Source organism: Centroberyx affinis, unplaced genomic scaffold (assembly GCF_046629955.1).
Source record: "Centroberyx affinis isolate AG114_WGS23_722 - 3 ecotype Tasmania unplaced genomic scaffold, CSIRO-AGI_Caff_v1 ptg007383l_1, whole genome shotgun sequence".
In the NCBI taxonomy this organism is placed as follows: domain Eukaryota; kingdom Metazoa; phylum Chordata; class Actinopteri; order Beryciformes; family Berycidae; genus Centroberyx; species Centroberyx affinis.
Window position 1 is genome coordinate 17501 of NW_027283725.1, and position 14259 is coordinate 31759.

The 14259-nt window shown below is 41.2% G+C and overlaps 1 protein-coding gene across 1 annotated transcript in view; it reads left to right on the forward strand.

Moving 5' to 3' along the window:
- Positions 1–14259, forward strand: part of LOC139639559 (laminin subunit alpha-5-like) — a gene marked incomplete at both ends in the record, with an annotated part of 38938 nt that overhangs the window by 3397 nt on the left and 21282 nt on the right. Inside the window, 4 exons of the mRNA XM_071513682.1 lie at positions 163–281; positions 831–1001; positions 1286–1383; positions 13460–13575. Of these exons, the coding sequence (XP_071369783.1) occupies positions 163–281; positions 831–1001; positions 1286–1383; positions 13460–13575 (504 nt within the window). The remainder of the gene's footprint in view (positions 1–162; positions 282–830; positions 1002–1285; positions 1384–13459; positions 13576–14259) is intronic.

Below are 14259 nucleotides of genomic sequence, written 5' to 3' on the forward strand. Positions count from 1 at the left end.
ATGAAGGGATGTTTTCACCTTTTCAAAGACGAGGGTGTAACTGATTATGTGCCCTTCTTTTCTCTCCCCCTTTCTCTCCCTTGTTTATGTGTGTGTATGTGTGTGTGCCTACATGTGTTTGTGCATATGTGTCTTCATTTATGTGTGTGTGTGTATGTCTAGCCTCTAAGAGAGACTGTATTGAGCGTTTTGGCCAGAGAACCATTGAGAGAATCAACCATGATAATGATGTCATCTGCACTACTGAATACTCACGCATAGTACCACTGGAGAATGGAGAGGTAAGTGTGTGTGTTTGTCTATGTGTAAACTATCTGCACCAGTAAATACTCATGGTGTGTGTTCATAGGTGCATCTCTAAATATGTAAATATGTAGATGTATACACATGCTGTTTCTCTATTTAAGTTTGTGTAGGTGTCCGCGTGCATGAGACAGTAAAACAGTAAAGTTTTGACGTTGAATAGTTGTTGTTACGATGGCCTGCACCAATATTTGAAACCCGTGTAAATACAGCACCAAAATACAAGTTTAGTAGTTGTCCATAGTTGCTGCCTGCAACATTTTGTGAAATCGGGACCTAAATATCTTTCTGATATCAGTCCAAAACATAATTTGCTCTGATGAAGGCTGTGTAGGCCGAAACACATCAGCATTATTGTGTGTGCACCAATAAATTGAAGTGAAAAGTGAGTACTCTGCAATACTACTTTTATTTTTGGATGTGCTACTTTTTTCCTCTAAGATCATTGTTTTTGGTTACACACCTGACACGTATTAGTTTGCCTATAATACTCTCCGATTCTTCTTCTCCCTCCCCCTCCCTCCCAGATTGTGGTCTCCCTGGTGAACGGTCGTCCCGGTGCGATGAACTTCTCCTACTCCCCGGTGCTGAGGGACTTCACCAAGGCCACCAACATCAGGCTCCGCTTCCTGAGAACCAACACGCTGCTGGGCCACCTGATGGGCAAGGCGCTCCGCGACCCCACCGTCACCCGCAGGGTGAGAGCAGAGCAGACCAATCACTGTTCAGCTTATATATTATTCACTGTATATTATTTATTTATTATAATATTATTTATTATTTATTTATTTATATTTAAAAGGTTTTATTCACTGTCTTATACCCCAATATTGTCATTCATGTGTTTTTTGTGTATCTCGTTTACTATGTAAAGCGTCTTTGAGTACATAGAAAAGCATTATATAAATAAAACGTATTAAGCCCATGAACCTCATTTAAAAACATTCATTCATTTATACTGTATGTCGTTATTTCCCTGCAGTACTACTACAGTATCAAGGACATCAGCATCGGAGGACGCTGTGTGTGTAACGGACACGCTGAGGCCTGCAACGCCAAGGACCCCACCGACCCATACAAGTAAGACACACACACACACACACACACACAGAGGGAATCAGACTGTATTATCATGAGTGTGTGTGTGTGTGTGTTGGTTTATTTGTGTCCTAGATTGAACAAAGATGAGAGGAAGTCTTGGTAAACTCAGTGGGTTATAAAAAATGATTTATGCCATTGCGGTGACATAGACATAGACACACACACACACACACACACTACACAAAGCGCATTACGAAAACAAAATACATATCCCCGAGCTATGACTCAATTACATTCACCCAGGCTGTGCTCTTCATACCTCAGCCATAAGGGTTTTAATTATTCTGACTGTGGTTTCAGTCGGTGCCAGCGCTGTCTTCCTTCAGCCAGCCGACATACCTACAGACCTGTATGCAAATATAGATAGAGATCTGTTCCAACACATATCTGACGCACGATGACCTGCTGAGGAAACAGAGGAGAGAGTAGGAGCTGACGTTAGTGACGAGAAACTGAAGGAAGATAAACAAGGACGCACTTTAAAGTAATAATCTGCAACATTTTCAAATACATTTCTCTTGCTACTGTCTATCGCTGATTGATATGGCACAGCAGAGGGCTGTAGAGGGCTTTCAGGTGACATAACACATCCTCTGGAGGCCATATTGGAGGTTTATGGATCTTAGGCAACAGTAGCTGTGAACACCTGATTGTGTTTCAAAACGTGTGACTTGGACGTCTCAGCAAAATTAAACAGACGGTTCATTTCTATGCTGTTTTCTGACTGAGCTGATAATTTCATCACTGATCCATGGACAAACCGTGATGTCTGGTCACCGTAAACATATCTAGTAGCAGCTAGCATTAGCATGTTCACATTAACATCAGTGTGTTTGCTGGCTAGTTAGCTAGCTAACAGTTTGTTCAGGTTAACTGACCTGATTCTTCTCAAGCTACAACTCTTCATGTTTTGGAGTAGAGACTAGGGCTAAAGACAAGACAGTTTACTGTGTCACAGTAACCTACATTTGGAAACAAATCCACCTTATCACACTATTCACTTTTACTGAGAACGTTACTGAATGGATCTACAGCCACACCACAACAAGCTGACTCAGCTGCTCTCTGCTTCTAGCTGCTTGTTATTTAGACATTATTTGTGCACAGACAGTTCTGCTGGATGATGGAGGCAAAGTGATAAAAAAACAACAAGAATCTCACTGATCACCACTTTAACTCTCAGAGGAAAAGGAGCGGTGTGAGAAGGGGGAGGAGAGAAATAAGTAGTCTGAAACAGAAGGAGAGGGTGAAGGGTAGAGGTAGAGAACGAGTTGTTTTCTCAGTCTGTACATACAATGACAGGAGAGAGAAACGGCTGGAGGCGGACAGAGAGAATGAGAGAGGAAGACAGAGATAAAGTTTTCTGATTACAACTTCCACAAAATAAACTTCCTTCCTTCTTTATTGTTGAGGCGGTAGAACAAGATGGAGCTTGTTTTTATTGTATGTGGATGCACCGTATTCTGTGTGTGTGTGTGTGTGTGTGTGTGTGTGTGTGTGTGTGTGTGTGTGTGTGTGCGTGTGTGTGTGTGGGTGGTGTGATTTTCCGGTCTTGGGGCTATTTGATTACTAGGAATAAGTGTAGCCCTCTGATTCAGAAGTGGAAGGCTACACTGTGTTTAATTTAATAAGAAGTGTGTGTGTGTGTGTGTGTGTGTGTGTGTGTGTGTGTGTGTGTGTGTGTGTGTGTGTGTGTATGTGTGTGTGTGTGTGTGTTCTACCTGCAGGCTACAGTGTGTGGAGGATTTTGCACTAAGCCATCATTACTCTGTCAAATCCCATGAATGCATTGACTATGTCCACGCATGCACACACACACACATACACACACAGTCCCCATGTTACTATCTCCTTATTTTTCTCTCTCTCTCTTTCTCTCACTCACTCACTCACACTCACACACACACACACACACACACACACACACACACACACACTCGTACAGACTTGTTAAAGGTATCTAGAGGTTCTTCCTGGTAAATCCGGTGATATAGCTCATTCCATATTGTTGTGCATCAGTGAATTGGGAATTAAGGATGAAAGGAGGGATTTTAGAGGAAGGTGTGTGTGTGTGTGTGTGTGTGTGTGTGTGTGTGTGTGTGTGTTTGAGGGGGATGGGGGGGTATAGAGGTATAGCGGCAGTCAAAGAGAACGGCTTTTCACTGTGGAAAAGAAAGACAAGCAGGTTACAAAGAAAATATCCATTTTGCATTAGATTCCCGCATGCTGCGCTCTACCAGTGACCTGAGGATGAAAAATGGATAGAGAGAGTGATGAAGGGGAAGTAGGCATGGATGAAAGGAAAGAGAAGGGACGGAGGGATGGGAAGATGCATAGGAGGGATGACAGGAGATTGAAAAATGACGACAGGTTAGAAAAGAAAAACCAGACAAGTTGTATCCATGTCAGTGACCTGTGGAAGGAAGGATGGAGAGAAGGAAGGATGGATGGAGGGAGAAAGGGAGAAAAGAAAGCGAGACCAGTTGCATTCACGTCGCTGAAATTGTAAATGAAGGATGGAAGGATGGATGAGCGAGGGAACGGCTGAGAAATGAAGAGAAAGAGAGAGGAGGGAGTAAAAGAGAAAACATGAGGAACCAAGTGAGACAGAGAGAGGAAGGGATCGTCAGGAAGAAAGAAAGAAAGAAAGAAACTAGAGAAAAGAAGGAAAGGAAAGGAAAGAAAGCAAAAATAGAAGAGGTGAAAGAAACAAAGAAAGAATGAAAGAAAAGCAGAGAAAGACAGTGAGATAACGGATGAGAGAGATTATAATTTTTTTTTTATAGGTTGAATTCCACAGTAAAGCTTTGTGTTTATACATGAACCTGCGGCTTGGATAGAAATGGATGTCGTGATTCTATCTCACTAATGTCTTTACAGTCTTCCAGCCTCACACACACACACACACACACACACTCACACTCACACACACACACACACACACACTCACACACACACACACACTGTAGGATTATGCACAGACACTATAACGATGCTCCACATGTCTTCATCTGAGTCTGTATCTCGTGGCTTCAGACCATAAACAGACGCTCTGTCAGGTGTTTGTTTGAACTACAGCAGGAATCTGTTGAAGAAGAAGAAGAAGTAGAAGTAGAAGTAGAAGAAGAAGTAGAAGTAGAAGAAGAAGTAGAAGTAGAAGTAGAAGACAATGAAGGAACCACAATGGTTTAAATTAGATTATCTGGGAAGAAAGAAACAGACGTCCAACATAAACTTAAATTTAGCGGCACATATGTAAGAAAGATAACACACACCAGAAAACACACACACACACACACATACACACCACACACACACACACATACACACCACACACACACACACTTGCAATCCCAGACACACAGACATGAAAAGAACGGGAAACAAAGATGTAAACACATGCACACACATGCATATATGCACATGTAGATTACACACATTTCACTCTTGATCTTAGATTTACACATATGAGAATGACTTAGACACACACACACACACACACACACACACACACACACACACACACACACTGTAGGATTTTGCACAGACACCATAACGATGCTCCACATGTCTTCATCTGAGTCTTCATCTCGTGGCTTCAGACCATAAGCAGACGCTCTGTCAGGTGTTTGTTTGAACTACAGCAGGAATCTGTTGAAATCTGACGTGTTTCTCTTTCAGCCCGACACTTTTAGAGCGGGGAGAGCACTTAACCTCCTGTCCGCTGTGCGTCTGCCAGTGTGTGTGTGTGTGGGGCGGGTCAAACAGATGGACTGTATGTACTGTGTGTACGTGTGTGTGTGTGTGTGTGTGTGTGATCTGTGTTTTTAATATCTATGGGGGCCCAAAAGCCGCGATAAGAAGACAGATTGTGGAAAAGCGGTGATTTGAGTAGTGTGTGTGTGTATATACTGTATATACTGTCATGCAATCACATATCTGCTTGCATACACACACACACACACACACACACACACACACACCTTGCTCGTGCATGAGACCCTCTCCCCAGGATGTGTTAGGTTTCCAAGCTAAGACGGCCAGCTTATCCTTTCCAGCAGATGTGTGTGTGTGCTCTCCTTTCCTCACATGCATGTTCATACAATTAAAACCAGATAAAATGCGAACCATGAACAGTTCAGATAACACATCAGATAAGTTGTCAATCAGAAAAGTATGCTAAATTGACCTTAAAATACTCTGAACTTTCTAGGACTCGTTATATTGTCCCTTGTGGCAAACCTCACCCATCTGGCACTGCAGGTTAAAACAAATGCTAAGAAGAAACAGTATCCCAAAAGTATTCCCAGACTGAGACACATTTCTGTATAATTTAACTACTTTGAGGTGTTTTAATGGCTGCAATCGCATATTTCAGGTCTCATGTGTGTACTTTAATATGTTCTTGGCACCCTAACCACACGGCTAGGCATTTCATATTCTTTTTTTTTTTTTTTTTACTGTTTATGCTGTAGATGGTGTTTATACAGCCATGATAATGTATGAGAGTTTAACAGAGAATGTCTCTAAACAGACTGCGATGATGAGTAACCCTTTGAAAGAGTACAATTAAGCTAAATATACCTCCTGGGCTAGGCTAATCTCTGGAGTAGTGGCTTCAATCCCTGAGATATACATCGTTTTTTTGGAATTGCATGGATTTGGGAAGGTTTTAGCATAACTGATATTCATTTTTTAAGAATAATTTGGGCTACCTTTTTAATCTAATAATGTATAATGTGCTATATACGCTTGTACACATAAGGCAAGGCGTTTTCTGACTTTAAGCATGTTCTCCTTACAGTACATGTGTGTTTATACTGTACATGTCAAGTTGATAACATGAAAGCTCAACAGAGAATGTAACCAGAGACTTTACATGATGAGTAGCAGGACCGGAGTGCACAGTAAGCCTAAATATACTAGACCTGCTGAAGCCTGCATGGAGACCTGGCTTCAGTCCCTTATGATATACTGAGCTGAGTGTGTATGTGTGTGTGTGAGTGTGTGTATCTGCTGTAAAGAGCTATAGGAGGTTGGATATGATGCCCGAGCCAAAACCACACATCTGGGTGCTTTTAATGTATTTATTTAACCATCATTAGATCGGGTTATGGTTATGGTCGGGGCTTTTCATTCTCCTGCCTCGGTGGGTGGTGGACTCTAACATTCAACCTCCAGATGATGTACAGCAGACAGACTTCAACAGTCAAAAGTTCATTAAAAGAGCGAAGGCCATTATCATTAACGATATCTGCCAGTTGTTATATATAGCGCTCCCTACGAACCAGTAATCCCTTAGAATAACCTTACATTTTCATCCATTTACAGTAATTCACCATCTTTCCAGGCAGTATCACCATACACAATATGGATCACAATTTCCAGGAGTTGTTCATATTTTCTGTTTTTTCTGGTAATGTTGTTTGGAAAATGTTGAGTTCCAGGAATGCCTGTTTTTTTTTTTGCGGTTTCAACAATGCAGTTACTGTAACATTTTGTTCATTTAAGGACAGGTATTTTGACTTTTTTTTTTGGAACACTCACCTAAACATAAAAGGTACTTATACTTTGCATGAAAACATTCAAGACCGAAAAACTTAAGTATGATAAATGGAGAATTTATTGAAAAACATAGGCTTACAGTGTGTTGTTGTGGTTCATATTGGTGCCAGCTGGCTGCTTACTTGTATAGCTTGTTCTGTTTCACATCATTTGGTTTCACTTTGCTATGCATCACCTCCAGTTCGGGATCAGGGCATCGAGAGGGGAGGCTACATCTGGGTTACTCATTAGCACAGCCAGTGTGTGTGTGTGTGCGTGCGTGTCTGAACCTGTGTGTGTATGTACTTTTCCTGTACATGTGTGTGTCCATGTGCAGCGGAGTGGCTCAGTGGTTTGGAAGACTGTCATTCAAGCAGAAGTCCCAGATTCAAGTCCCCATGACAGCAAGCATCCGCCCTGCTGAAGTGTCTTTGAGCAAGACACTGAACCCCTACCGGCTCCATGGGTGCTGCTCTGTAGCCGAGCCTGACCTCTGACCTCTCTGTAGGGGTGGGAGGGAGCAAGAGAAAAGATAATTTCCCTGTAGGGATTAGTAGAGTGTAGGGGCAAAAACAAAGCAAAAAGGGGGAAGGAATTGCAGAGGGAGAGAAGTTATGTGTGTTTATGCTTCTATACATCATTCCTCTGTGTGCAGTCAGTAAAATCAGAGTGAATTCCAAGCATGATTGAGGGTGGAGGAGAGCAGAGGGAGGTAATAAAGGAGAGGGGGGGGCACATATTTTTGGAAGGCAAGGGAATAGGGGGCTTTCAGGTGAGGTAACACACATACTGGCGGCCATATTGGAGGTCTATTGGAGGCAACAGTAGCTGTGATCAGCTGATTGTGTTTTTAAACACATGGTTAATTTGAGTTTGAGTTTGAGTTTATTAGTAGGCTATTCATGCTCACAGTTAACAACTGTATAGAAGCAGAATTTACATTAATATAAATAGAAATATCTCTACAATATGTCTACATGATTGTACATCATAAAAATATAAAACTATACATATCTATATACACACATGCACCCATACATTCATACTCATACATACACATTTACAAAATACAACCATACACTTACATACAACCATGCATAGCCTACATTTTAAAATGCCATAAAAAACAACAATATACAACACAAAACAAACAAACAAAAACAGATCCCAGAGACTTCAGCTATCCATCTTTCTGTGCTGTTTTTGACTGGGAACTGATCATTTTGCCACTGATAATACATATGATTGATTTAGATAATATTAGCTTGTTAGCTAGCTATCTGGTCAGCTAACCATCACTGTCTTGTTGTTAACACATCTGATTAGCACACTAGCTAACGTAGCTAGTAGCAGCTAGCGTTAGCATGTTCACATTAACATCAGTGTGTTTGCTGGCTAGTTAGCTAGCTAACAGTTTGTTCAGGTTAACTGAGCTGACTCTTCTCAAGCTCCAACTCTTCATGTTTTGGAGTAGAGACTAGGGCTAAAGACAAGACATTTTACTGTGTCACAGTAACCTACATTTGGAAACAAATCCACCTTATCACACTATTCACTTTTACTGAGAACGTTACTGAATGGATCTACAGACACAACACAACAGTTGTTCTATAACTATAAATTTTTTGCGCACAGCCATTTCTCCATTGGACCTCCATCATGACACCAGCTGTGGTTTTTGTTAGATTTGTGATGCAACTGCAAAGCCTCTGTTGTTAGCTGATAAATCAATAGAGGACGATACACAAGAGAGAGAAAGAAAAGCAGGAGAGAGGAGAGAGAGAGAGGAGGGAGACTTGTGTGGAAAGCAGGGAGGTTGTTAATGTAAATTGCCTTTTCAACATGTCTGCTCTCCTGAGATCTTTTCCCAATCAGCTTCAGTCCAGGCACCTTACTGAGAGCGAGCACAGAGCTAAAGGTCAGTCAGGAATAAAACGAAAGGGGGGGAAAAACATTTGGATTGATTAGATTTCTCCAAGAGGTAGTCTACAGCTATTTGGCATCGCGAAAGGATGGACTGAGCTTCAGGAGATGAAGATAGAAGATAATTTGTGACTCATCGGGGTGTTTAATACATAAAAGAAAGATTAACCTCAATGGAAAAAAGCAGTCTGTGCGTGTGAGAGAGAATCCTGTCAAACAGTTTAAACGGCCATCCTGAAATGTAAACTCTGCTTTGAAACTGCCATTCAAACTACTTATCACCAAGCCAGTGGACATAAAAATGTCATCTGGGGGGGAGAATGGTATTTAAAACACAAGTTATGGTCAGTGAGATGGAGTGGAGATCTGGATTGCGCTCCCGTTAAGGCAGGGTTTATAAATTTAACAATGTGGAGCAAGGTGTTGCTGGAAAAGGGCAAATATGTTCAGAAAACCTTCACTGGATAACTAAAGGTTGAAAAATAAAGGTTGAAAAATGTCCTGCGAGTTGAGAAATCAGATGTCCGTTACAGTGAATACATCTAAAACTGAGAATATTTTACTCCTGCGCTTCATGCTTCAGCCAAGCAGGTGTTTGATTGATGAAAACGCAGGAGGTGGAATGCAAATAAATCCGTTTCTCACCTCATCAGGCGTTTGAGTCGGATCTCTGTTATGTAGCGAAGGAATGTGGAGCAGCGGACGTTTTAATCCCAGATCTTACATCAACCCCCGGACTTTGTTTGACGCTGTTTACGTCAAGCAGGTGTCTGATAGATGATCCCAGGTCTGGTAACTCTAGATCTGTGGGGGTTTTTTTTTTATCATTTACATTTTTTTATTTTTAACCTGCAACATTACAATACAAAACATACTTTTCACGTGGTAGTCTACAGGTAACAAAGTACACAAACGCAGATAGAAAACAAAAATAACAAAAAAAACAAAAGCAAACACAACAGCACAGCATGATAGGTCACAACATCTCCCCCCCCCACCACAACACACAACACTCTACATGACATATTTTAAGGCTTTCTATTACATATTGCTATCTAGTGATCCCCACCCTTAATAATACTGAGGAAGCTACCCCACATTTCAGTGAATTTAGACACATTATCTTTCAGCTTGGCTAACGTTAACTCGTATGAGGCTGTAACCGTCATGAGTTCGATCCAGTCCTTTCTAGATCTGTGTTTAACTGAAACGGTCTGCCTGCAGCTGCATTGTTGATCTCATTATGACCGGGAGAAACTTGACCGTTTGTAGTTTAAAGGTACGGTACGCACACAGCTTTCTGAGGTGATGAGAACTTTTGCTGACTTCAAATGTGTTTCAAAAGTTTATTTGAAATCCAGAAGTCAAGAGGCCAAGTGAAATTCAGCAGAATCCCCCCTGGAGTGATGGACGAGGTTTTATCTGCTCCGCTCCGGAAGCTGCCCGGTCCCCCAGCTCCTGTTTTAAACCAGGAAGCAGTGAAACTGGGTGGAAAACCCTCCATTGAAAGTCATTTCCTAAAAGGCTTGAACGAACCTGATAGCGAGGGAGGAGTGGGAGGAGAGGAAGGAGGGATGGAGAGCGAGAGAGCAGAAGAGAGAGAGAGAGAGAGAGAGAGAGAGAGAGGGAGGTTGGGGAGTGAGAGAGTTAGGAGATGCATGAGTGAGCGTGTGAGAGTTAAAAACGTGTGTGTGTTTGAGTAAATGAGAGAGAGAGAGAGAGAGAGAGAGAGAGAGAGAGAGTTAGGGAAAGTGTGTGAGGGCCAAGTGTGTGTGTGTGTGTGTGTGTGTGTGTGTGAAAGAGCAAATGGAGGGCAGGTGTGTGTGCCGCTGCTTTGAGTATGAATCATTTTTATACCCTATTGTGTTTACCTCCTGTCTTCATTATACAGTACAGACAGAAAAGCATGAACACTAAATTAAGAAAGAGAGAAAGTGAAAAAAAAAAAAGAAAGAGAGGGAGATTGAATGAATGAATGGATCTGATAGTGAAGGTGAAAGCTGGAAACACAATCATGCAGCCTGCAGAAACACAATCCACAGGCATGTTATCAGCTGAGGCAGAGAGGAGAGCAGCCTCCCACAGGGCTGAACAGGGCCCACACACTCTCAGACACACACTGCTCCACCTTCCACACGTGTTTCCAACCATTCTGAACGCTTACAATACTGTACAAGTAGGTAGAAATTATTAGAATATGTGTTATTAATAGTTATTCCCCCACAAGCGTTTGACGGATGGTGACAGGAGCAGGAGGAGGAGGCCAAGTCCAATTCCAAACTCTTTTTTTTTTTTTAAACAATTTATTTATTGACTTTTTCTCAGACACAGAGAGCAGTTTACAGGAGAAAACACAGAATTGAAGTGTCAAGGATATAAAAAAACAAATAAGATCGAGTAATAATCCCACAAGACCAGTCCCCCCCCCCACCCCTACCTCCAGACAAGGGCCATAATAAAACAATGATGTTAGAAAGGGAAAAAAATAAAATAAAGGGAGGTACATTTGGTGAAATAAACACAAAGTTTACACACATTAGTACATAGAAATTCAGCTATACATGACTCCGCAGATGCACGGTGCATGTGTCAAACATATCTCGCCGTCAACCCACAACAGACTGTGGAATATTTCCTATCAATTCCAAACTTTTTTGTAACCAAATTTTATTCAACAATCTGCACATATGATGAAACAGTATTACAGATTCATACTTTTCTTTTTAGACAGTAATAACCCCCCCATTATCTCCCCTTAGCAATTCCAAACTCTTAAGGTTTCACATGATGTGCAGTTTCATCTCCGACCTACATGAACGCCAAATTGTTCACACTGTGATATTATGGCACGGTAAAAAATTCATATTAAAACAGCTCTGGAAACTGTTTTGAACTGATATCAGAAAGATATTTAGGTTGAAAATCCACAAAACGATGCAGGCAGCAGCTCTGGACGACTATGGATGTATGAAGTTTCTGATTTTGGGGATGTTATATCAATGTTTAGTCAATGCCAAAATGCTTGATGGGTGTGTACAGTGTGTTATTAAGTCTTAAGTTTAAGGGCAGGGTCAGTTAGTTAAAGTTGGTTCATTTTATCTGGTGTATGGTTAACATGGATGCCAACAAAGACCCAGAAGCAAAGTCAGCTCTTTTGCCTCTATATTAGTCTTTTCACAACAAAGTCACACTGGTAGTGAGTCACCAGCAAAAGATGAGGAAAGCCAAGAAAAACAAGATTAGGTTGCTATTCCAGTACTTATGTGTTTCACTGTGGTTGGAAAGTAACTTTAAAAGTATTTATCATTGCAGTATCAGACCATGAGTTTCTCTAGTTTGTAGTTTTGAGATTGAGTCGTTAATGTTCACAAATATCTGAAAGGTTTCATCGCAAAATATGATATTCTGAAAGAAACTTTATTCTTACAAAGCTGTGACTCACCTACTAAGACCTTTGCTTACAAAATAGTTTTGTTTTGAGGATGGGAATCATCTGTGTTTTTGAAACATTCAGTGATGAACATCAGGTCGCCCAAAACAGATATACAGCATGTAGGAGTGTAGGAGTGATTTAAGGCAGTGATTCTCTACCTTTTTCATATCAAGGACCCTAATTTAATCCACATTAGGGCCACGGACCCCCATTTAATTAAATTTTGTCTCTTGGACCCAAATCTGAGAATATTTTTATTGTCAGATATGATTTTGTCCAGAATCCCATGACTATCTATATTGTAGGTAGAGAGATAACAGAGAAACTATGATCAAAAATAGTCTTTCTTCTACATTCTCTAATTGTGTTAACTTCTTGTAAATGGAATAATGGTGAAGTTTAACAATTCACGAATTTGCTGGAGACCCCCTGGAACCCCCTCAAGGACCCCTGGTGGTCCATGTTGAGAGTTAAAACAAGAGTAAAGTGATTTTGGTGGATTTGTTTTTGCCTTAGATGATCCTTCCCGGTCCCATGACTCGTGGCGTCGTCGCTCTCTCTGTGTGTTGGTCTCTCTCTCTCTCTCTCTGTGTGTTGGTCTCTCTCTCTCTCTCTCTCTCTCTCTCTCTCTCTCTCTCTGGGCGGTTCAGAGCCTCAGAGACAGAGCGGTGTTCGTAGGGTTTCTCCTCTGCTCTGCCTGCTGTGTTTTGGCCACACTCCGCAGGCCGCAGGTTTACAGCCTAATCCGATTAAAAGCCGGGGTGAAGCAGTCAGCCGCTGTCGACCGAGGAGAAAGATTAACTCCTTCATTGTTGTGGGGTCTCTCTCTCTCTCTTTTCTTTTCTTTCCCTTTCTTTCTTTCTTTCTCTGTGTTCCTCTTTGATGTGACAGTAGCAGGTTAAGAGGTAGAGGAATGTGAACTTCTGAGAAAAGTTCAAATGATGTTTTAGCCAAAACACAATCGGCTGGGATAGGTACATACCATGGCATGGTTCAGCCTCTTGTGACTGGAGTGTGTGTGTGTGTGTGTGTGTGTGTGTGTGTGTGTGTGTAAAAGAGAGAAATGAAAAAGTGCAGTCAAAATCAGACTTTTCTCGTATAGTACATAGTGTTTGTTGTTTTGTTGACTCATATTCTTATTGTTGTTGTTTACAGGTTACAGTGTGACTGCCAACACAACACCTGCGGCGTATCATGTAACCAGTGTTGCCCCGGATACAACCAGTTACCATGGAAACCGGCCACGACCTACAGTGCTAACGAGTGTGAACGTGAGTACAACCTGATACCAAGCACAGACAAGAATATAATGTATATATATAACCACCAGTACTTAAATACTATACCTGCACACACACTGTTGCTCTCTCTCTTTCTCTCTCTCTCTCTCACACACACACACACACACACACACACACACCCCACCCCCCTTCCGGTTCTGTAGGTCTAATCATTGATCCCTGTAAAGGAATGTGCGTTCTTCCATGTGTTGGTTAAACTACTTCACCTTGTTTAATGAAGCTGACCAGTCACTGGAGCTGTTATGCTGCAGTGAACTTACACACACAGGCAGGTGTATATATGAAAAATATAATTCCAAAACGCTATATATTAATTTTGGAAAAAGAACTTGCTACTTGGAATGTGAGTTAGCGGTCCAAATTTTAAAAACACACAGACGATTCTAACCTGGAAACACAACTATTTGGTTGCAAAGGTCTGAAAATGACTAACTTTAATATTTTATAGTTATAGTTGAATAGTTAATGTGATTTACTTTCATGACAGCAATCATGGATATCTTCTTTTGTAATGAAAGTCTGTATATCTAAGTCAGGAGTGTTTAATTTTTTTTTTTAGAATAGAATAGAATAGAATAGAATGATCTTTATTGTCATTATACTCAATACAATGAGACATATGGTACAATGAGATTTCTCCTGTCTTCTCTCGGT